A 24,830-nucleotide genomic window follows, 5' to 3' on the forward strand; every position below is an offset into this window, starting at 1 on the left:
GTCCCTGGGTGTACTCCAGCATGGTGCACTGGAGCGGTGGCAGGCGCCGGCCACAGGACCCCCTTCCGGTATGTCTATTTTCTTTTGTTTTTTTTTTTCCCAACGTTGCTGCTCTGATAATAAACGGGTAGGGCCAGGTGTACAGAAAACCCAAACAAATGTACTAGCTATTCAAATGTGTATTATGTAAAAAGTCCTTGTAAAGTATCCTTGGAATATTTAGTGAATGTAGAGAGAGGTTCATTTCCCAAGATTATTACACATTGTTTTTGACTTTTCAAAGATGAAAAATCATGAGATGAAACAAAAAACAAACAAAATCCAATTCTATCAAAAAAAGAAAAAAAAAATCTTACTACCTGAAAAAGTAAAGTGAAGACAGAAACATCTGTAGACTTACTTTCAGGCTAACGAGGAACACCGGTGAGGGATTAAGGACTGGGTAGGCTGAGTAGGACAGTGTTTGCCATAAACTAAAAGAGAAACCACAGCAAACCCCAGAACTAGCAGGCACATGGTACATGTCAGCAAGCTACACTGGCACTTCTAAAACTTAACCGCAGAGGTGCTCAGAGCTAAGACCAGGCTCGATCTACCTTGTTCCATGGCTTCAACTGTATTGCATATGGTCTGAATTGGTATATGAGCTGAAGGTCAACAAAAATAAAGAACAATGTGGATTTAAAAAGTACCCCAAGGCAATAAAAAAAATTATTTTAATTTTGATACATATTAAAACATTTTTGTCAGGTCTTCCTGACGGCATACAGGACAGATACACAAGACCTCAAACATGCTTTAAAATGACATTCAGCAAAGTATTCAAAATGTAATAAATAGCAATAACCACATACAAACACGTCTTCATACACAATCATTAAGCTACTAAAACAGACAGCTAAAGAATAAATAAACAAGAATTGACACTAAAAAGAAAAAAAAAAATGGGGTTTTGTAATTCATTCTACTTAAAGAGGGGGCAATCAGAACAAATTCTTAATTTGCTTTTCAACATTATAGCGGTGACTCTCCCCCTTCTGTACCCCCAAGAATAAAATATACTGGAAAAAAATCACTCTTACAATAATGCAATTTTTAAATACAACAAATAAATATGAAACCAGCAAAGCAAGTTCAAGTTGTAATAAAAATGGTCCCCCTTCCCGAAAGCTATGGAAATATATAGTCACTGTGGTAGCAAATGATAGCATCTAAAGTGTGATAGTGCCAGCACACTAGACTTGTGTGAGACCTTGGCAGGACTTTAGTGCAAACCCCTTAGGGTCCAACTCAAGCAAATCCCTGTACTGAAGAAAGACATTACCAGGTGGAACTTAACATGTACAATTTCTGTACATATTTTATAAAGTTCAAAATTTAATGCATAGTAGAGTATCTTCGTCCGCATAATTCTGTCCCTAAATTGAGATGAAAACATAAATGTCTTGGGATTTTACCATTTGGTCTGTACCATATTAGAGTATTAAAGTCAGCATTAGAAAATCTAGAAAAATTTGTTTTCTGACAGCAATGTATCTAACTGTACGTCAGTTTTATTACATCATTGTGTGTTAAATGTGAGAGGAAATTCTTTTCCCTATGACAGGCCCGTCTGATGAAATCCGGTAGCAGACAATGTAATGCAAATAAAGAGGTGATCATGTGAGTTTGTTTTCTTTTTTTGTTTTTGTACATTAACAACCTTAGCATCTAGTATAATAAATTACATGGTGTCAAAGAGCATAAATGATTCAATTAAACCTTTTAACATGAGATAGATGACAGTGAATTAAAGCAGCCATATTTTACCATTAAACTAAAGTACCAGGACTTAAAACAAAGTAAAAACAAATGGAAGAACATGACAGAAGAAAACAAATACATAATGCATTTTTAACTGCTAAACCAGTAAACTCTAGCTCATAGAGTTAACACGTTATTTAATTCAACCATGCAGGCTAACATATAATAATAATAATAATTAATAAAAAAAATCACCCTGCATTTTTTTGTTTTAAACTAAAACTAGTTTAATTGTGAAGTTACAAAACAATGAATGGATATTGCTCCAGCTCGTACAGTCTCTCTGGGGATTCCATCCTAACACAGCAGCAAAGCCTCATCATCACTGGTTTCGTTTTTCACTGTTGCTTCTAAGCAAGTGTCTGGTATCTGGGCGGTGTGCACGATGCCACAGCGCTGGCAGGGGCCATCGCGGTTACTGGCTCTGGCTGCAGGGTTCGCTGCACTGTAGGGCTGTCTAAACCCTTGTACTTGGTCTGAGGCGAGATCGAGAAGAGGCCGGGAGCAGTCACTGGCATCAATGTCTGAAGCTCCATCGGAAACTGGGATTAGCATCTCAACGTCATCGTCTTCTTCTCTTCCGCTCACCCCGCTATCAAGCTGTCTCAGGGGACTCTGGTTCTGACTGGTGGAACTCGATCGACCTAGCGTGAGCCGCACCCAGCGCAGGCCCTGAGTCATGCGACTTAAAGCGCTTGTGAGCTGGTGACGCGCTGGGCTCACACTCGGGGCTTCCACACTGGACACATCCCTTCCATCCACGTGGCCACCACCTCGGGTGCTGTGGGCCGAGGAATTCCCACCTGTTCCCACGGTGGCTTCCACGGCTGTGGTGGGAGGGACTTTCTGGGGCAGAGGCGCTGCCACCCCACCAGCCGCTCCTGCCGTATCCCTTCTCTCATTTTCTGTGTCGGTGTCATCAGATTCCACGGAAAACAAGCCTCTGTGAAGGTGACTCCTTTCAGTTTCTCTGCCGCTGTTCTGACTCGGGACAACCTCGTCTCCATCTGCTGAGACCAAAGCCAACGATCCCGAGTGACGTGATCTTGCAAAATTAAAAATCCGGTTCCAAATGCTGCTGGACCTGCCCGTCATAGGAAGCCTGATTGAAGTAAACCCCAGCTGAGAGCGGACAGCTAGCCTCAGGTTCTCTAAAACCGAAGCCTGCAAAAGTCATGGGGAAAAAGGAAGACATCAGTAACGATGAAGAACGTTCTCTGACTCACTGTTACTAGGAGTGGGATGAAGTAAATTCCTTAGGCTCCTCGGGTCCACTCTAGAGAATCTACTCTAACTTAAATCTCAACTTTCCAGTGAGAATTGTTGGGTCTATAGAGGTGGCTCCGTTCCATATTCACTTAAGGTCAGAGAGTTCAAAACTATCCTTGCTCTTTCAAGGTTAAAGGCCTAAGACTAAAGGTCTAAGGTGTGGCTACTAAAGGATGCTTGGCCTAAGGCGAGGGTGTCTTACCTAGATGACAGAATACTAATGTCTTAATTCTCAAAGCCAGATAACAAGAGGTTTGATTTAAGGCGTGGTTACTAAATGTTTGAAGAATTAAGGAAGTAATTAAATCTGTTTGTTCCTTGTCTTTTGTATGTAAGAATTTTGAGCAATAAACTTAAGGGGGACTCCAGTGTTCACTGAGGTGCTCTCCTGACTTATCTTCTGTCTCTAGCCTGTTTCTTTCCTCATCCACACTCCCTCTCTCAAGTACAGACCTCTCAAGCTGGCAGGACCGACTGAGAGTTATGACAATTGCAAGTATTTTATTTCAAGCCTCAGTAATAATCCAGTTCCAAAACTGTACCAAGGGTAGAAAATAGATTCATTTACAACCAGGGAGATCAACAAATCTCCACCGGACTTCACTAAGTGACCTGGTATCGTGTATGTTTATGACCCTTTATCCTCTTAAAACAAAAACAAAAAACCTAGCCTTGATTTACAAGGCTGGACTGGCGGTCAGTGTGGAAGTTGCATTTCAGAGCTGGTCATCCAGGATTGAATGAATTAGCAATGAGGATTCAGTTCTACTGTCACAAATAAAGGGCAGAGCACACTTGTAATACACAATAGACATGGAAAGTATATACTTGGATTCCTTCTCAATTTTAAGAATTAAGCTTTTTTTTCAGTTTAAGATTAAACACAACCCATATTAGTCTTTAAAACTGATGATTATATTATAGACTTTAAAATATGGAATGCTTCACAAATTAATTAGTACATAATAAAAGTATCTTGCACAACTGAAAGAAAGCCAGCAGGTGAAGGCTTGAGCCTCCAGGCCTGGCTGCCCAGTTTGATACCTGGAGCTGACCAGACTCATCTAAGCTGTCCTCTGACCACCACAGGTGGCACCATAGCAAGCATGCCCCTTCTTCCAAACACAACAGTGAGTAAATGTAATTAAAAGAAGTTCTAGATGAAAGTGTTAGATTATTCTTTAAGATGTGCAGCATTTAAATAGTCTCTAAGCTCCACCTAGTGGTTATAGAGCTGGAACAAACAGGGCTTTCGTGAACCTGGATCGAGCATTTAAAATCCTAGGGTGTCTCAGAGAAGGCTGGCTGAGGCGTTCCTCTGCCAAGGCCCAGCATCTGGCTCTTCCTCTCACAGAAACAAAAGGGCAGGGAATGGGGAAGATACGCTAGCATATGTTCTGCACCTGTTTGTCATGGTTCTGTAGTCATGCCTGTACAGTCTGAAAACAATTCAGCAAAGGCTAAGAGGCCACCACTAAGGAGAATCTCCTAGCCCAGCTTTAGTATGTATTTGGCTATCAGCACACGTGGACTTTCAGTACAAAATGTCTGAGTTTTTTTTTTTTTTTTTTTTTTTCCCTACCAATTAAGAAATATCTAACTAAAAAATTAAAAAAACAAAAAAACAGTAGTTCAAGTTTAGAAAGAACTTCTTCACAGACCTGAGCACTTAATATTCAAGCCACCGTCAAGTGAGCACCGGTTAATAGCACACATGGGTGAGCAGAGACTGGCCTCAGCACACTTTATCATTACAGACAGCCACAACCAGGAGGCATCCCTACCCAGTTAAGAGCCTGTTCATAAAGACGGCCAGCTTAACACTAGATTCTACATGGGAAATATCATGGATGTTTGGTGCATGACTGTCTATGGCTTCATTTGTGAAGCAGCAAAACCTCCCCGGAAACATTTCTTATTTTATACCAGATGGCAAATCACACAATTATTTTCTTTTAAAAACTCGTGGAAAGATGGTAATTTGTTGTCAGAAATTTCAAATTTGAAAGTTTGGTCTCATTAACACAAAGTCTAGTTTACTGTTCAAGAACGCACTTCATTTAAAATGTTGTTTAAAGAGAGAATTCTCTCACAGGGATAATTTATAGCTCTGCAGAATGGAGCAATGTGGAACAAAGAACTCAGCCTTCCTTGAAGCCTCTGTCTGACCTTGGCTTCTCAAGTGTCATGGCTGATGGAAAAAGGCCATCTCCCTGGGGAATGGCAGGCAGCTACCATGCTGTGAGTCAGGGCGAGGTGACAGTTTGAGGAGGGTACAGACTTCCACTAGCCACATACAATTGATCGTGCCTATCTATGTGAGTCTGGATGGAGGCTCAGGTGGGTGTCCTTGATTGGTGACAGCTCTGGGATATTGTCACACAGGTGTAAACAGAGCAATTCTAGGTCCACTGGGCTGCCTGGACCCTGCCCCATGTACCTTCCCTCAGTCTGTTTTAATCTGCACCTCTCACAGTAATAGAATGCAGCCATGGGCAAAGCTCTGAGTGAGCCCTTCAAATCCTTTCAGTGGGCTAGAAACCCGAGGGACTGGCTGGGGAGGCTCCTGGACTTGCAAATGGTTCCTGTGAGCAGTTACTTGGTCTGTGCTCCTCCTAGATTCACGGAGCACGATGGGGACAAGGGTGATGGGAGCCAGTCAAACTGAGTCAAACATACTCTGTCACCTACCTCCAAAGACACTCTGACTGTGGCAGGGCCAACAATACAGGGAAACTATACTTTAGTTTCTTTTCTGTTTACACCCAAAATTTGGCCAGTATAAATTCTGAATATAAGTTACACCTGGAAAAATGTTCAAAACCTATAAATACGAAGCAAGGATTTGCTAAACACTCAAATAAGGTGGCATGAGCTAGCAGTGAAATGGTGATCTGTTTCCAGAGTCACTGAGAAAATATCCATGCTTTTCAGTTCCAATTCTGAGAACCATTTTTATAAACATTTGTGGATACACTTAAAATCAACATTCATATAAACCCTTCTGACTAAAATGAACCTTGGTATATTTTTACAGCATGAAAATTTTTAAAAACTTACTGAGAAATTTGAAGAATCAAGAAACATGAATTACAACCCAAAGGAAATAGACCAAACTCTTAGACACTGAAGTTCTCTCTCAAACGAGGGGCAAACAACTTCTCTTCAGTCACTTTTACTTAAAACTGGCTAAGTAACATTGTTAGTATACTAATTTTAGTATTCATTCTTAAGTCTCTGAGTGTTCAGTTCAGTCAGAAAACAGGTATAAGTTTTCAAATTTCAGTGCACTCACTCATCATAAAAAGCAAAATGTCTAATGGTAATCATATTATAATCATAAAAATTAGAATTTTATAGATTCTGTTTACAATATAATAAAGTACATAATTTCAGTTCTCCATATATTTAATATCTGCTTGACTGCTTTACTACACGCACACTGGAAACAATGGTGAATCAGGGATTAAAATCTGTATTATACCTGATTAGGTGAACAAACTGGAAAATCTTCCACGGGTGGGATTAAGCCCTGAGCAATCAACTGTCCATACGAGGGAGGGGCTTCTCTCCGGAGTAACTCTGCTTCCACGCGGGACAGCTGGGTCTCGAACGACCTTTGTGAACAGGAATGAAAGGGTCAGAGGGCAGCAAGGGCCGTGTTCCACCATCAGTATGTAGGCCAGATGAGTCTTTTAACCAACTTACTCAACCGCACCATCCTACTCAGGAAATGCTCTACTCGAGGCCAGACTGATGTGAATGGTGTGGCCAGAGGCATTTTATGCCGGCAAGAGCCTAGATCACTAAATCTCTGTGAAAGGCACACGATAAAATAACAGATTTTAAAACCCAAAGCCCCTAGACTTTAGGAGATGGTTGTTGAAAGGTCTCAGAGGACACTTTGTCCATCAAGGCCTTTACGCTTTTTCTCGAGTCAGCAGCCGGATGGCACTGGAGACCTGACTGACCACCGTGTTCTTTTGCTGTGGTATGGTCAAGTTTCTCAGAGAAAAGACGGTGGCAATGGCTCTTACCACCCCACGCATCTGTGCACCATCTGTGATCTTTAGCCCTTTGGCCCTGTTCTTTGTTAATTGGTAATTTGTAACTGTTAGGACTGAAGGCAGCTGTCCCCACAATGGCCTCTTGGGAGACATCTCTGCCATTAACTTCTTTCAGTTTATCTTATACCACACTGGAAGCTGCTCTCCCTGTAGCCCATCCTCCTCCTGGCTAAACTGAGAACCCATCTCTCACTGAACTGGGCATGGCCAGTGTTTCCAAGGCTCCAGATCAAATGAATTATGTACTTATTCTTGGAGCATGGCTGGAATCCTACACACTTCCCCAGTGTCCCTTCTGTACACTCTGCACTCCTATTTCAAAAGTTACCTCTGGATTAAGGGCTTCCACATGCTGCCACCATGAGGACGTTCACACCACTGTTTCAGAGACTGCTCCCTAGTGTGAGCCTGCTTGAGAGACTATGGTTCATTTATTTTCTTCTCACTTGTAGAATGCTACAAACACTGGAGACTCTGATATGTGGAATTATTGAATATTTATAAAAACAAGATAAAACTCTAACTGAGAATAAGTTTGTAAAAATCCCCTCAAGGCAGTAACCTAGTAAATGTATTTCTTATCTCATAAAGCTAAATAATATTTTTGGCTTTTGTTTATCTTTGACTAGTGGGCTTTCCATCCTAATTTTATATATCCTAAACATTTATACATCTCCAAACCACATCAAAAGGACTTATGGCAAACACTTGGGCCACCCTTTTAAATCTTTTCTCTTTTTAGTATATGCCTACATGCATGAGTGTGAGTTCCTGTGTGGGTGTGGAGGCCAGAGGTCAACTTGGGTGTTTACAGAGACAAGGCTCTCACTGAATGAACCCTGGAGTTTGCCAATTAGGCTAGGCTGGGTGGGTGGTGAACCCCTGCGGTCCTCATATCTCCGCTTCCATGTTTAGTCCCATGTGTGAGTACTGGCCATCACATTCAGCTCCTGTTTATTTGGCATGCATTTCACCAATTGAGCTACCCCAACCCCTGGGCCATGATATGTTTATTGCGGAAACGGTAAACTGAAGTTTGTCTTGATACTGACCTCCGTTCAAACATTCTCAGAGAGTAAAGCTTGCAAGTGCAGCCCAGGGCGATGACGAGCAGCAGGCCGCAGATGAGGCTCCCTATGACGGCTGCTGTGATGACTCTGGTAGGCACGATGACCGGGCAGTTCTCCTCGTCGCTGCCGTCCCCGCAATCGTCCTGGGAGTCACACACCCAGCTCTCAAACACACAGCGGTTGTTTTTACAGTGGAAATTGCCAGGCTGGCAGAAGAAGCAGTTCTTTTCGTCTGACCCATTTGGGCAATGGTTTTGGTAGTTGCAGCGGTCAGAACGAGGGTAACAGACACCGTTCCGAGAACACGGGAATTCTTCCTTTTGGCACATGGTACAGTTGATTTCGTCCCTTCCATTCGGGCAGTGCCAATACCCATCGCACCGCTGCTGCTCCGTGTAGCACCCCCAGTTCCCTCCACAGGGTATTTCCCACGGCAAACAGAAGCCGTCTACTTGGTAAGTGGCATTAAAGCCCCTTGCAGCGTTTACTTTGTCAGCACAAAAATGCACTCTTATCTGTCCAGAGGAAGAAACGACCGTGAGAGGGGCGTGGGAATCGAAAGCGGTTAACACACGCAAGAGCTTCCGCGGACTCTCCTCCAGCCCGTCATATATTTTGACGTAATCACCGTAACCAGTACCATCGAGTTTAAAGTCAGTGAAGCGCAAAATGACTTTCCGATGATCACCAGTGTCTATCAGCCAGGTGCAGTTACTTCCGGGAGGATAAAAGTCTGGGTAGTTGGGGGAGTTGAAAGTACCATAGAAGTATTTTAACCACTGTCCACACGTGGGCACGTCACAGTCAATCTCGTCCCCGAGGTCCAGGCAGTCAATGTTACCGTCGCACTTTAAAGACTCGGGGAGGCAGGTGTACACTCTGGCGAAGCGGGACAGACACTGGAACTGGTTGTAGGCGCACGGCTGGAAAGCGGCAGCTGTTGGGGGGTTGGCGTCTTTGGCACAGACCTGCTCGTCGGAGCTGTCTCCACACTCATCCATGCTGTTACACTTCCAGGCTTCTGGAATACACTTTCCGTTCCCACAGCGGAACTGATCGCAGGCGCAGTTTGGCTCCTCAGATTTCCCTGGGAGAACGTGGGGAAGGGAAACGGGAGACAGAAGAAGAAAAATAAAGCACATCCACACTACAAAAGACAGGGAGTGCATGCTTTTCTAGTAAGCGAGAAGGCTTTTAAAAACCTTGTTAGAAGTGTGTTAAACTCTAGTGAGGAATTCACACTGGCATTACATACTCAACAGCTCCATTTATTAAGTGTTGTTCTTTCCCCACAAAGCTCCTGGCACTTTTGCCTAAAGATATGAAAGGATCAATGCTATTTTGTAGATAGCTATTTCATTGCAGAACATTTAGTGAAATGACTTAAGACACATGAACCAAAGGATACACCGCCTAAGAATTTAACGTTCTATAGACATAACTAAAACAGGAGACACGTTTAAAGAAAGGGAAACCAACCAGGCAAACACTTTGCAAACATGTTTTCCCATTCTCCTACCACGCTTGTCTCTATCCTCACACATGGCAGGGGCTTTGCTAGGCACACTGTAGTGTATCTTACAACTCAGACCTGCTTTTGATAAACTGTCATCTTTAAGTTGGCTATTCGTCATGTAATCATGGTGAAATACTTCCATTTTATAGTTTTATTTTTAATGACTTCACGATGATCGCCAGTGTTTATTACCAGATATGGTTGCTTCCTGGAGCACAAAAATCTGAGTAGAATTGTTAATAAAGGAGGGGGGGGGGGGAAAGTGTTTAGGGAATTATTCCAGTACACCATGTTAAATATTCCACAAGAGCAACAGACACGAACCAGACCCAAGCACATTCCTACAGAATCTGACAAAAGCTGGCTCATTGCTGCCTGTCCACTACCAGCTTACTTTCGGGTAAGGAGGTGGCAGAAATACTTCAAGCTGAGTGAATGTTACAAAGGCGGCGGTGATAAGAAACAGGTACCCTGAGTGCTCTAAGTTTTCCACACGAGTATGACTTGGTCATGCTTGGGAATGGTTTAGGAAAAGAAAAATTAAAAAGTCTGAGGCTGTAAATTGTGCTGGTGGAATGGGTTTTGTCTTTTACTTAAGATGTAATGAAAACAGTAATTCACACACTAAAAAAAAAAATACTCTGATGTAGTCTTTGCAATATGGGCAAAAGCTTTGAGGCAAGCTTACGTCTTTCAAAACAAATATATTCAAGATGTTTTAGAAGATATACCTCAGTTTATCAATTAATAATTTCATTATGGTTATATAAACATCAAATTGGATACTCAATTTTAAGGCAGCTGACTTTAGCTTCTAGTCTTCAACCTCAGCTACCTTGAGGGCTGACACATAATTAAAGGGACACAGTTCAGAAAATGAACTAAAGTGATTGGGCAGGTAATACCACAAAATGTGGTTCGGCATTTTTCTTTTCAAAAACACACCTGAAAAGTACGCCAGTCTGAAGCCTTTCCTGGACACGCTGTCATCTGAATGAAACCTGATCCAGACATGGTCCTGTGAGGAGATGTATGGGGGCGGCACCGTGGACCCGCAAGCTCTGTAGCTCTCAATATTCTTGTATGTTTCTATTGTCAACCAGTCCAAAGTGCACCTTCTGGACCCCTGGATATCAAAGTCCTGGAAACTAAAACAAGAGAATGTCGGAAGAGTCATTCAAAACCGAAGACAAGACAAGAATGTTCATAAAAATGGGACGTAAGGGAAGACAAGACTCCAGGTCCCTGTGTCTTCTGCTCCGGCAGGCAGCCATGTCCTCGGCAACCACACATCTTCTTCGCGGCCCCTACACCTGCATCCTTCTGAAGGTTCCAGAACCACGGTGAACCAGGTGACAGCACAGGCTCTTGTTGCTAATATCTTTAGGAAAACCCCTTCCCTACCCTGATCATCCTACAGCTCTTCCTGCTTGAGCCAGAAAATAAACCTCCTCTTTCTCTTCAGTTAGGGGTCACCCACTTTGGCTAACATCCCCAGGACAGCAAATCAGAGCAATAAAGAGAGAAAAGGGGAGGGGAAGGGGGAAAAGAAAGGGGGGGAGGGAGAGGACAGAGGGGAGGGGGAGAGTGAGAGGAGGGAGGAGAGGGGGAGAGGAGGGAGGGGGAGAGGGAGAGGAGGGAGGGGGAGAGGAGGGAGGGGAGGGGGAGAGGAGGGAGGGGAGGGGGAGGGAGAGAGGAGGGAGGAGAAGGGGGAGAGGAGGGAGGGGGAGAGGAGGGAGGGGAGGGGGAGGGGGAGAGGAGGGAGGAGAAGGGGGAGAGGAGGGAGGGGGAGAGGAGGGAGGGGAGGGGGAGGGGGAGGGGGAGAGGGAGAGCAGGGACAAACGAGAGTAACATTTGTTGTGAAAGGTCCTTGAGTTTGGGAAACTCTTTCATATAAATCACTTTCCAGTTAAACATTATCATGTAGTCCCTAAAATATGGGCAACAAGTAAATGGCAAAAAGTCAGACAAGGACAGGAAAAGCAGCCACTGCTTAGTAGAAATGAGAAATCCAATTTTGCTTCCAAATCTGAACATGGCTTGCTAACAAATGAAAATTTGACTTTATCTCTCTGCCTCCACTTTAAATCAAGTGATAAGGAAGTTAACTGCAAGGATTATGTCAGGCTATTTGTTCTTTAAACACTCTCAATCACTCCAGCTCAGGCTGGCCCTTGCCTCATTACCACGCACAGCACTTTCAGAGACCCTTATATACCTGCCCCTCTCTCTTACAATGAGTCAGATTTTCATGTCACATTTAAGTTTTTCACAGCCTAAAAATACTATTTACACCAACAAAACCCCTGTGATTTATTTTAGTCAACATGTCAATAAACATATTATTATATTATAAATATCCGAATATACCCAGCAGTTAGTTAGTTATATTTTATGCAATTATACTTTGCAATGAGATGTGTTTTATAAATGAAGAAACATTCTGGGAATTAGTTCATAGGTTTGACCAGACTACCATGTATAGGGGGGACAGAAAAGGTTAAGAAAGAAACCCCTGACATCATAAATATTGCAATGTCTGAGTAAACTGTATTACAGGTGGATTACACTTTCTTCATACTGTCTGGAGTGTGGGGTATGGGCTTACTTTGTGGGAGGTGCTCTGGATGGACCTCCCTCCCTTCCTCCTTTTCTCCTGTGTTTCTACAACTGCAGATCCTACCATGGAGTCAATACGTAGCAAAGTCTTCATGTTTGCTGGGAGGCAACCAACGGCTATGAGAATGTTTTCCCCCCACATGTTTTCTTAAGCAAAACAACCAGACCTGGGGCTTGAGTCTGCAGTCCCTGTCTATGGGCTGAGGGGGAAGAAAGAGGAGAAATAGTTTACATCTTCATCTCTAAAGTCTACACAGAGAGCTCTCACTCATGTAATGCTAGGATCTTCTTCCCCGCTTCAATTCAGACTGTTTATAACCATGGTTCTTAAGGAAGCTGAGGCAGGAAGATCATGAATTCAGGTCATCTTTGGCTATGTATCATGTTGAAGGCCAGCTCAGTCTCTTAAAATATAAAACAAACGCAGCACACTTCTGTATTCCTATATAGTTTGTGTTAGTCAGGATCTTAACTTTACCTTAAAAAGTTGAATATACACTTTATCCTTAATCCTTAATAGTTAGATATTTTAAAGCATCTCCCTGGAGAATGATATACTTTCTATTTTACTTATTAGTAAAGTAAATCAACTTAAACTTTCCTGTTATGGGCTCATTTTACATCTGAACGGGTTGTATATGATCAAGGCACAGGACACGTTGCTTCTGACCTATAAAGGGGTGGGGGAGGTTGAGGAGCTGGCTCTGTGAGAAAAGCACTTCCCGTGCAAACATGAGGATGTGGGCTGGGTACCCAGAACCCATGTGGCATGGTGGAACATGTCTGTAAGTCTAGTACTTAGAGGGACAGGGGGTACAAGCTCATTCCCAAAGCTCACTGGCTACAAGTCTAGTTAAGACAGCTCCAGGCTCAGTGAGAGACTCTTTTCAAAAGAAAAAGGTGCAAAGTAATAGAGGAACATGCCCAGCATTAGCTTCTGATCGCCACATGTGCAAACGTGGGTGAACATACCCGCAACACATGCAACGACATATCAAAGAAGCAAAAATTAAATTCAAGGTATGCTTAATAGCATGTTTACAGTTTTATAAACACATCCATGCCTACTCAGAATCGTATTTGAACTTCTTTAAAGTAGAGGTGTCAACGAATGAGGCATGGATCTTTGAGCTGGTTGGTGGGTTTTGTTTCTCTACGCGCTGCTAAAGGTTATTCTTGATCCTAATAAGCTATTTATCAAATCACACCTTTTGTTAAGAAGTGGTTTAGACAGCTGGGTGTAGTGGGTTGTATTTTATATGGCGTGTTCATCCTGGATTCGGGAGGGGGAACCCAGCACTCTGGAGGCTGAGGCAAGAGGACTTCCAGCTCTATACTGCATGCTATCAGCAACAGAAAATACTGAAGACACACCTTGTTAGGTCACTGCCTACTTTTTAAATGACACTGATAACTATCACTTACTTTATGTTCTGCAAGGTATTTTTATATTACTGTGCCTATGGCAATGCTATTTAGAAATTGTACTCATACTTGTAAATACAAGATTAACAATACGAAAGGTATCAGGATTACCTTATAGTAATGATTTCCCCTGGGTTTGCCCGTATGAGCCAGCTACAGTTGATTTTGGCAGGATATTCGGAAGGCCAGCCTGGACTTGTGATTATTCCACTAGGTGCTCGGATTTGTTCTGGAGTCTCTCCACAAGCTGGAAGATAGCCAGAGCGACCTTAGCTCATTACATCCTCATAAACAACTGCATTTCTTTAAAACAAACAAAAAAACAAAAGCAAAAACCAAACACTTCGACGTCAAATCCCATGCAGGAAGATGTGGTTTGGCTTAGAAAGTCTCTCTATTCCACTCTAGTATTTTATTTTTCTTCCCCTTACTTGGACATTGCTGGCAGGCAAGGATATTTTCCAGTTAGATCACTCAGGCACCGGAGTTTTTAGGCTTAAGTATAGAGATCAATCAATTCCCCCATCAATCTTTTCTCAAGTTTATCTTTTAAATTCATTGTATTGTGAGCTAGCTAAAGTTCAACATTTATTCAGTAAATGTGCTTAGATCTTTGGGACCATCAAGTTATTTTCGGTGAGCTTTAGGTAACCATAAGATACTGAATTGCTTTTTTAATAAAGTAGGTCACTGGATGAAGACAGTAAGACACTAAAGCACTTCAAAACCATTTCTGCATACTCTCAGGGTTGTGTTTGAATGAGAATGTTTCTGTAGGCTCAGAAGTACCTGGTCCCCAGCCTGTGGCATTATTTGGGTAGGTTTAGGGGCGTGCCTTGTTGGAAGGAGTATGTCACTGAGTGGGGCTTTCAAAAGCTTCATGCCAGACCCCTTCCTTCCTCTTTGTGGAGACGTGAGCCTTCAGCTCTCAGCATGTTGCTCCAGCCACCATGCCTACTGTTTCCTTGCCATAGATTCTCATCCCTCTGGAACTATGGGCGCACCCCAAACCCTTTCCTTCTATAAGTTTCCTGGATCATGGCGTTTCTATCACAATAACAGAAAAATAACTAAGACAAGGGTCTTGAAAGAGTTCTAAACTATTGAAAAATAAACTTATGAAGTAATACTTAAAATATCACAATGTGATTTGATATCTGAATACCACAAAAGAAAACATTCATGCCTAGATATGCTTTTACTTATCTAGAATCATGCTGGTAATCTGACAATGTATTCTTTCCCACTAAAAATAAAAACACTTGGCTGGACAGGAAGGAAAAAGGCAATGAAACGAAAGAAGAAAGAAAGAAAGCTAATAGTTTTAGTAGAACTTAAACCTTATAAACTATTATTTCATATAATTTTAATCAATTATATTTTCTGACCTTTAAAGTAGTGGGGAGTGTAGCTAACATGAGGAATTATTATAAATCTTGGGACAATTTTCATAAAAAACGATAACAATTATATATCAAATAAAAAAAACCCCAGAAGAACACTGAGTCCCAATTAATTAACTAATTAGTATACATGCCTATAAAAAGCATTGCTGAGGGCCAAAAGGAGTAATGTGCAATTGGTACCATATATGGCCTGCACTGAGAGTTTAAAGATCAGGAGACCAGACTTGTAGACAGCCAAATACCCTCATTGCCGTTACAACTGGGTAAACAGAGGTTGATGCCCACTTAATTTAGGCTAAGGATGACAGGAAATAAACTGCAGTAATTAATACCATTGATGGTCTTCAAAATAAAGCAAGCCAAACTGCTTCCAGTCCCTTCTTGTAGAAAACACACATCGATGCTTCAATGTTCCAAATGCAGAGCAAAGGCTCAAGCTTATCAGGAACTAGAACACACTGCCCAAGGGTCAGATGCAGGCCACTTTTAGAACATGGAGACTCATGGCTGGAATACAAGGGACACACCAAGGACTCTGCCGTCATGCACAGTTACAATCAAGGCTGCTGTCACTCAGTTACTGATTGATTATTTATGACTGCCATTGTTAAGTTTCATTACTAGTGATTTTCCTGAGCTGGGCACAGTGGACGCTCCTCCAATCCCAGTGCTTGGGAGGCAGAGGCAGGAAGATCAGAGACTGCGGTCATCTCTGACTACAGAATAAATCCCATCCCTCAGAAAGAAAAAAAAGATTGATTTTTAACGAATGATGGCTCAATTTCTTCGAGTGTAATTCTATTATAAAAACTTATTGAGAACCAAGTATAGTTTTGTTTCCACTTCATTAAGACAGCCACAACAATCTCATGAAAAACATATTCTAAAAGACCTTCTTCCTGTTACTTTTTACCACAGCACTCTGGGACTCTGGATGGAGTAGACCATGACACAGCACAAAACCTCCAACTTTTAAATAAAGACTAGAGTAACTGGAGGGAAAAACTAGCAAGATTATTATTATGTTATTAGGTTTTTTTTTTTTTTTAAATTAGGTTTTAAGAAAAGAAAAAAAATCCAAGTACATGAGAAACCAATAGGTGGTGCTCACATACCAAAAAATAACACTTTTGTGTGAACACAGGACATATGTAAACGTGCATAAACAGACACACATGAACATGTTCTAGTACACCCGCATACATGTGAACAAATGTACATAACTACAAAAGGTTGAGACATGCTTCTACACATAGGATTAGCTATTTTAAGACTTGCTACACTTATATTTTACATGTATTCTTAATGACATTATTTGAAGGGGTACATCATTCCCCTTAGTAACAGAACTGCCTCTGTCCTAACAGAACTACCAACACTGACATAGTCAGAAGGGAAGGAAAGAGATGCAGTATGAATTATTCTCACTAAAAAGTACTTCAAAAATCATTATTTTATTCTTTATAGAAAGCCAAAGTCCGCTTGGGCTGGAGAGATGGCTGTGCAACTGAGAGTTCTTCTTGTTCTTCTAGAGGACCCATGTTTGGTTGCCAGCATCCATGCCAGCTGGCTTACAGCTGCCTGTAAATCCAGCTCTAGAGGACTGGACACCTGTGGCCATGGGAACCTGTACATGCGTGCATATGTACACACACACACACACACACACACACACACACACACACACACTTAATTTAAAATAAAACACCAATCTTTTTTCTTTTTAAAGATTCATTTTTTTGTGTATACAGTGTTCTGCCTGCATGTATGCCTGAATGCCAGAAGAGGGCCCTGGATCGCATTATAGATGGTTTTGAGCCACTATGTGGTTGCTGGGAATTGAACTCAGGTAGGTCCTCTGGAGGAGCAGTCAGTGTTCTTAACCTCTGAGCCATCTCTCCAGCCCCAACACCAATCATTTAAGGGGAAATCAGAAGCATTGAGAATGTCTTTCAGTGGTAGAGCTGTTACAAGGGGGTTTAGAAGGCCCCTCCCCCACAGAAAACCAAAATTTTTTTCAGTGGAAATGATTATTAGCATTCTAACAACATTATTTACTAGTCTAAAATGGGAAAATTTTATATTGCAATTTTAAAGGTAAGAATGAGTACAAATGGGGAAAAACAGTAATCTATTATTCCTACAAGGCTCTCATTACACTAATTATTAGAAGTTTTGCATCCAGTATTTATGACATACAGGAATATTCTGCTGCATGAGCACAGATATGTAAGCATGGATGTATCAACAGAATTATTCCTGTTACTCTAAGTGACATTCCTCAAGAATTAAATTATTTTGCTTGGATATTAGCTCTAATCAAAGCAGATTGTTAATGCTCATGACAAAAAATAAGAAATGTTGCATGGTGGTAAAATAAAACACCCAATAAAATCAGAAGAGGCAAAAATATTGAAGAGGAACTCTGGAAGTACAGAAAAATATGATATGAGGAAAGCAATGAAACTGAATATAATTACACTGTAAGAAATTAAGCCTTCCCTAGGAAGTTTCTAAGTACTAGAGCTAATCCTAAAACAGCTGGCAAAGCACAACGTAAGACAAATGGGGAAGATTCAGCCTTTTATTCAGCTTTTAAAGTCACGAGGGCATGAAAGCTACTGTTATGGTACCTACATTTTCTAACTTATACACCAGAGATTTAAATGCTGAGTACGTGAGTACTCCTAGCTCATGAATGGGGAAAACTATTACTTTGTGAAGCTCATGGTGACTCTTGAGGGAAGCCTAGAACAGACGAGGCAGGAAGCAGTACCCGGCAAACAAACATGTCCATCAGCCATGACATACTATGTCATTGTGATCTTTTTGAAGAGTAATAAACAAAAATGAATACAGCAGCGTGCTGAATGAGGGGTGACTAAAAAACTATCATCTCCTTTGTTCCATTCATGTGACCAAAGATCAAAAACTCCCTTAGGTATACTGGGCTATATTAGCAAGCTGATATCAAAAGTCCATTGCACCCACCTGCTGGGGTTTCTTGCAAGAATAACAGAGTAGCAGAGATAGTCAACTTACAAGGAAAAACAGATACTTTTGGCTCTCAGGTTTGGAAGTTTGGTCAAGTTTGGCCTCACTACTCTAGGTCTTTGGTGAGAGAACATGGAGGAACCTGTGATGCCTCATGGTAACCCAGAGAACCAGAGAGTAAGAAGGGACCAGGACCCTACAGCCACCACCCAGGGCATGCTGCTGCAGCCGGGGATCCCAAGGCCTCCCTCTGTCTTCACCTCAGTTCCACCTCCTGTGAGCGTTGTCTTGGGGCCCAAGCCTTTAATGCATGGACTTTTTAAAATAAATTTATTTATTTTACACCCCAGTCGCAGTTTCCCCTCCCTCCTCTCCTCCTGCTCCCCCCGCCCCTGTTCCCACCTCCTAACACAGTTCTCTATTTCTGTCCAGGAAATAGCAGGTCTCCCATGAGCATGAACAAAACACGGCATATCGGATTGCAGTAAGACTAAGTCCCTCACAGCACTACACGCTTCGACTATAGCCTGGTACTCACCCCGACTTTTTCAATATGATAACGTTACACAAAACATTACAATCTTATTAAAGAGGATGATTAATAGATACTTGGTGACATATAAAACATGATTACACAACATATTAATATAAATCTAGTATAGTAACATATAAACATGATGAAGCTACATAGCATAAATACAAAAATGATAGCATCCCTATCACCTCCCTTTCCTAGAGCTCACAAGGAGCTCTACCATGGCATGTGGAACACTTCGGGGACAGGCCCTACTGTACTGATGTGTGCTGCTTTCCTCAAACATGTATATCTTGCATCCCCACTCACATTATGTCTGGAGGAGTTTCTTGGGTTCCATTAAGTTCTATTTTATACTCTCCAATCTTAAACATCTTAGGGGATTTATTATCCACTAGAACGTAGTAACCTGTCATGTCTTTATTTGACGCATGGATAAAAGGCATTGGTCAAATGAAATGGTGAAATTCCTTTTGATTGCTTCAGGAACAGATCAAGGTACTTGGTTGAAAAACTGTAAAATATTATTAAACCTCCACAGAAAAAGTACAAAAGACCACTGCTCCTTCATGTAACTTCCTATATTAAAATTAACTACATAGCACTATCAAATAATTGCCATTTAAGTTTTATTTCCTTTTAGATTCCTTACTTATAAGCCCTTAGGAATTTTGGAATTAATATTTTATCAGACTAACTGTTCTTCAGTGAAACTGTAAAATACTACATTGTAGTTTTTAAAATTAAGTAGTGGTTAAAAACAAGTCATGTTAGCCATATACACAAATTGTTAATTCGTGTGTAAGTGAGGAGGCTGCAATTCAGAGAGTAGGACGTATACCCCCATCCCCTCTTTTAAGGTCACTACTAAGCCAGCAGTCCTAACGGCTTTGGGATCAGCAGTGTGCTGGACCTATGAGTGTCCCAATAGGTGTTTACATAATGCAAGCCCATGAAGGCAATGAAGGAGGATGAGTTTGAAAGAATCAATGCTGATAATTAAAAACAATGCTTAAAAACGATTTGAAGTCCACAATTCATTAATTAATATTTGAATGAAAAAAAGAAATAAAAAGGGAGGGGATGTGACTACTCCTGGGTTTGGTGGAGGTAAAGACTCACTGTAGATATGCGGGAGAATGTGGACAGAGGCAGGGATGTCTGGGAGAGTGGGCATGGATGTGACCCTGGGCCACGTGGGGAGATGGGCAGGGGAGAGAGATGGGAGAGGAGGGGACAAAGTACAACAGCCAGGAGGCCACAGAGTAGAAGGGGTAGGTAACCAGAATGGGTGGATTATCTAGGGAAGGGTAGCTGGGGGGAATGGTGGGGAAAAATTTAGGGCGGGGGTGGGGGGGCAAGGTATGCCAGCCAGGAGGGCCTTGTAACAGCTGCCAGCCAGTGTCCACTTTGATATATTAAATCGTCACCTTGGCCATTTGTCCCAGGTCTGAAACCTAACAATATTAACAAGGATTAAAGAACTTTGGAAGCAATACTCGTTTCCTTAGCTCTTATATGTTTGCTTTGCCTGATAAAAGATTTCATGAAATGTAGAATGGATTCCAGATTTAGATTTAGAGCATTCAACTATTGAAGGTGGGAACACAGAGGTGTCTTGTTGAACTGAGTATAACACACCAGTCCTAACGTTAAATGAGAAACAAAACAAACAATAAAAACCCCTTTCAGCTGTAAAAGGATTAAGGCCCCAAATCTGTTCTAATTAACAACCAGAATTTTATAAAAATGAGCATAGTTTTTGTCTAATTATAAAGAGAAGTCAATCTTACTCTTTTTGTTTACAACATTGTATCTCTAGGCCATGAATCAAAAAAGAAACAATTAATTTCCTTTTTCTTTTCTTTAAAAAAAAAAACAAAACAAAAAAACAGAGTGGGGAGAGTAAAAGGTTAGGACTTGATAGAAATGCCACAAGGAAAAATATTAAGCAAGAAATGACTATCACACCTAATGCAAATGCTCACATAAGCTGCAAACAACTGTGTCAACTGGTGCAACCTTTTTGATACAATAATTCTTTTTTTCAATAGAAAAACAAATGAAACAGTTTATTTTAAATATTTTGAAGGGCATTAGGGAGAGATAGATTGGTATTTCAGACCACAGCTCTTTTTTTATTTTATATAATTTTTAAAATTTAAATTAGAAACAAGGTTGTTTTACATATCAATCCCAGTTCCCACACTGTCCTGTCCTCCCCTGTTCCCTGCACCAACCCCCATCCCATCCCCTTTTTGCTCCCCAGGGAGGGTGAGGCCTTCCATGGGGAGTTTTCAACGTCTATCATATCATTTAGAGCAAGGCCTAGGCCCTCCCCCATGTGTCTAGGCTGAGGGAGTATCTCTCTATGTGGAATGGGCTCCCAAAGTCCATTCGTGTACTAGGGATAAATATTGATCCATTACCAGAGGCCCCATTGATTGACCAGTCCTCCCAACTAACACCACATTCAGGGGGCCTGGGTCAGGGATAACAGGAAATTGATACAATAATTCTACTAGAATTTTATATTATGAGGACAGTCTTAGAAGTAAAAACATGAGGTACTATATTACCCAATAATACATATATCTTTTGCGCCATGATCTACACTAGGGGGAAATCACTGGACAAAGGCAGTGATGTGCTCCAAAACATTAATTGTAAGTCCCACATGATGGAAATATTATGCATTAATATAATGGACATAAACATGAATGAAAATAACAAGTAGTCCATATGATTTTAAATGGAAAGGGTAGGAACTAAGATTATTGTAATTAAGTGAAAATATAGTTTTTAAGGTATACACAGAAAGGCACAGAGGAAATGAATCTAAATGTTACATACACTGTGACAATGTGTCATGACAAAGTGTCTCTTACATTCTAAGAGACTGGAACTTTTGCTGGACCTCACTTAAGATGAGACTGCTAGTCTCTGGGTGCTCAGCCTGTTTGTTTACATTGCTTTTAAGAGAATAATGTGCTGATCAACCTTGCTTGCCTTGGAGTTCCCGAGAAATCAGACTGAACAGAGAATGCACAGCTGCAGTCTTAAATTACAGGCCCTTTGGTGCTCCAGCCCAGAGTAACACATGTATATCATTTGCTGAAAGCAGCAAGCATAGAGATGGAAAGCCATCTTCTAAGTGAGTATCCACCACAAATGTTGAATGCAACATTTAGATCCCTGTTAATAAACAATGATTCTGTTATCTGGACCAGTTAATGTAATTAAAGATTTATTTAACGCCACTGCAGATTTCTGTAAAGTATTCCTCATTCCTTCCCCACATGGTTCTTGTGATCCTTCCCCAGCTTTCTCTGTTGTTAAATAGATGCAGAGGGGGCCCTTTGCTATGGACAGACACACTGTGTCGAAAGAGAAAGACACAGAGACAGATCCACAAACACAAACCTTCAGGCATGCACAGACTTGGCCTCATAGAGCAGACAGACAGCCCAGAGAGGATAAAGTAGAGAATTCAAATTTGGACTTGTTCTTGGTTAAATGACCCTGGGAGGTGGTGCTTTTCTTAATGCAATATACTAGGAGGCTAATATAATAGGTGATTTTCTTTTCTAAAATTTAATTAATTTATTTACATTGTATGTATGAGTGCTCTGCATGTACACCTGCAGGCCAGAAGGGGGCATCAGATCCTATTACAGATGGTTGTGAGTCACCACATGGTTCTGGGAATTGAACCTAGGACCTCTGGAAAAGTAGTCAGTGTTCTTAACCCCTGAGCCATCTCTCCAGCCCACAGGTGATTTTCTTTACATATATCCACAATATAGCTTCTTCAATCAATAGAATGGAGCATATTTTAGGTTAGGTTCATTATAACAAGCCCTTTGTACATGATAAACAAATGTATTTGATTTTTAAAGATGTGTTTAATTTAAACTAAATTTTACTCTAACTTATGATATTGACCTGAATCAGACAACCAATACTTGGTTATTCTTTTCTTACTTTTGATTGCTTCTAAATCAGGTTGGTCTTTAAAATTCTATTTATTCATTAATTAGTTTCATTAAACATTAAAAAAACAAAAAAGCAAAAATAAAGAATAGTTCTAAATTCAAAGAAAAAAAATATAAAAATAAGACATTTAATACATTTTTTCTTATTCACAGTCAGCAGACTTTATAATGTAATATTTCTTATGAAAACCGATAATCATAAAATGAGCAAGGGACAAATGTATATTTCCTGTAAGTTTTTTGAGGAAGAAAATGACAGAAACGAATAGTCTATTAGAAACAAAGTGTTGCAAGAAAAGAATGGGACCAAAATTATATCACCAATCATAAATTAACAATGCCCCCCTGAATGGCAAGAGTGAGCAAAGCTAAGCAAGCCCTACCATTCCCTCTCTGTGAAACCATGGACGTCAAGTCCCTTACTATTCACTAGATATCACCTCTAGGCCTTCTGTGCATTTATTATCTGGCCTAGTGTGCTAATGACTTACTGCAGGAATTATTATGATAAGACCACAGCATAGGTGCAGTTTGCACATGCTCACTTCTTCCATTAAGTAGGTTCCTTGGGACCCATGACCTACTCTGAGTGTTTGTGTTAACTGTAACTGGACAAACCTATCATCCCCTGGAGGCAGGCCTCTGGAGATGCCTGTAGGGGATGATCTAGATTACACTGACTGACATGAGATGAGTCATTGGAGTTGTGGGAGGGGCCATGCCCTGGGCAGAGGACCTCAGACTATAAAGAGTGGAGGAAGCCAGCTGAGTGCACATTCACCCTTCGCTAGGCTGCCTCAAGCTCCCATTGCTCAGGGCATTTTCTAAAGCAATGGGAAAGTAACTAAGGCTCTTACTACCTCGGTCCCTGGGCACAAGGTCCCAGGGTACTTTAACATATGCAGAAACAATGCTTTGACTCCAAAATTTAAGTTCAAGGACAAGTTACTGGGGAAAAGGATTTCTATTTTTGTTTCCACAGAAAATGAAAAGCTGTGGATTCCTTCCAGACTAATGTGGTTTGATCAAGCCAGACCGCCTGAAACAGAGTACCAGGTGATCCTACATTCAAAACAGCTGGACAAAGCAGCTACAGACTACAGCCAGGATTTCTGCATATTCTTAGAATTCCCCCATGACTGCGCCCCTTACCAGCAGGAAGTAGTTTGGAAAGAACGACACCCAAATTCCCAAATATTGTCTATAAATGTTTGTTTTCATTTAAATGGACTTGGTTATATAAAATAATAAAAAAATATGCAGAAACAGACAAAGTAGTTACAAATAAGGTGAACCTGTGCTCTGATTTGTCTAGGATGGTCCTGATTTTTCCTGTAGTAAAATAATTCTTTTAGGGGAGCTCATGGACCCCCAGACTGATAGCTGGGAAACCAGCATTGGACTGATTCAGACCCCCTGAACATGGGTCTCAGTTAGAAGGCCTGAGCAGCTTAAGGGACCTCTGACAGCGGAACCAGGGTGTATCCCTGGTGCACAAAAGGACTTTGGGGTCACATTCCCCATGGAGGGAGTAATACTCCCTTAGCAAGAGACAGAAGGAAGGGCCTAGACCCTACTCCAGATGACTTGACAGATTTTGATGATCCCTCCTGGAAGGCATCACCCTCCCTATGGAGTGGGTGGGGAATGGGATGGGAAGGGGGATTGGGGGACATGGGAGGAAAGGAGAGGGAACTGGGATCAATATGTAAAATAAGAAAAAAAAAAACCAACAACAAAAACAATCCTTTTTAAAAGATTCACTTTCAAAATGTACTAACTAGACAAATTAGAAACTGATTAACAATCTTCAGTAGATGTTACAGTGCAGACAGCCAGGTCATGGGGCTGCTGGATCAAACAGAGTGGAAAGTCTTGAGATGAAGGCTGAGCACAGAGTTGGCAGCAACACAGAATCCTGAGCTTTGCTTCTTTATGGGAAGATGTGTTGACATTAGAGTCTGCTTGGGCAAGACAGCTCAGCCTGTGACCAGCATCAAAGGGACCTAATTCTACTGGATACATGGATTTTAGAAACCTGTACAGCATGCATTTTACTAGCCTCCAAATATGAAATACAAAATTCTATAAAGTCTAATAAGATTTTTTTTGTTACTATTACAGATTTGGA

The 24,830-nt window shown here is 41.3% G+C and overlaps 1 protein-coding gene across 2 annotated transcripts in view; it reads right to left on the minus strand.

Moving 5' to 3' along the window:
• Positions 1–680: 680 nt before the first annotated feature.
• Lrp12 (LDL receptor related protein 12) overlaps positions 681–24,830 on the minus strand; it is a 65,607-nt gene continuing 41,457 nt past the window's right edge. For both annotated transcript variants that reach the window (XM_051202761.1, XM_051202762.1), the window contains 5 exons: positions 13,881–14,016; positions 10,671–10,873; positions 8,192–9,296; positions 6,557–6,689; positions 681–2,967 (listed from right to left, as the gene is read on the minus strand). In XM_051202761.1, coding sequence (XP_051058718.1) covers positions 2,101–2,967; positions 6,557–6,689; positions 8,192–9,296; positions 10,671–10,873; positions 13,881–14,016 — 2,444 coding nt within the window. In that variant the 3' untranslated portion in view covers positions 681–2,100. The remainder of the gene's footprint in view (positions 2,968–6,556; positions 6,690–8,191; positions 9,297–10,670; positions 10,874–13,880; positions 14,017–24,830) is intronic.

This window comes from Phodopus roborovskii, unplaced genomic scaffold (assembly GCF_943737965.1).
Source record: "Phodopus roborovskii unplaced genomic scaffold, PHOROB, whole genome shotgun sequence".
In the NCBI taxonomy this organism is placed as follows: domain Eukaryota; kingdom Metazoa; phylum Chordata; class Mammalia; order Rodentia; family Cricetidae; genus Phodopus; species Phodopus roborovskii.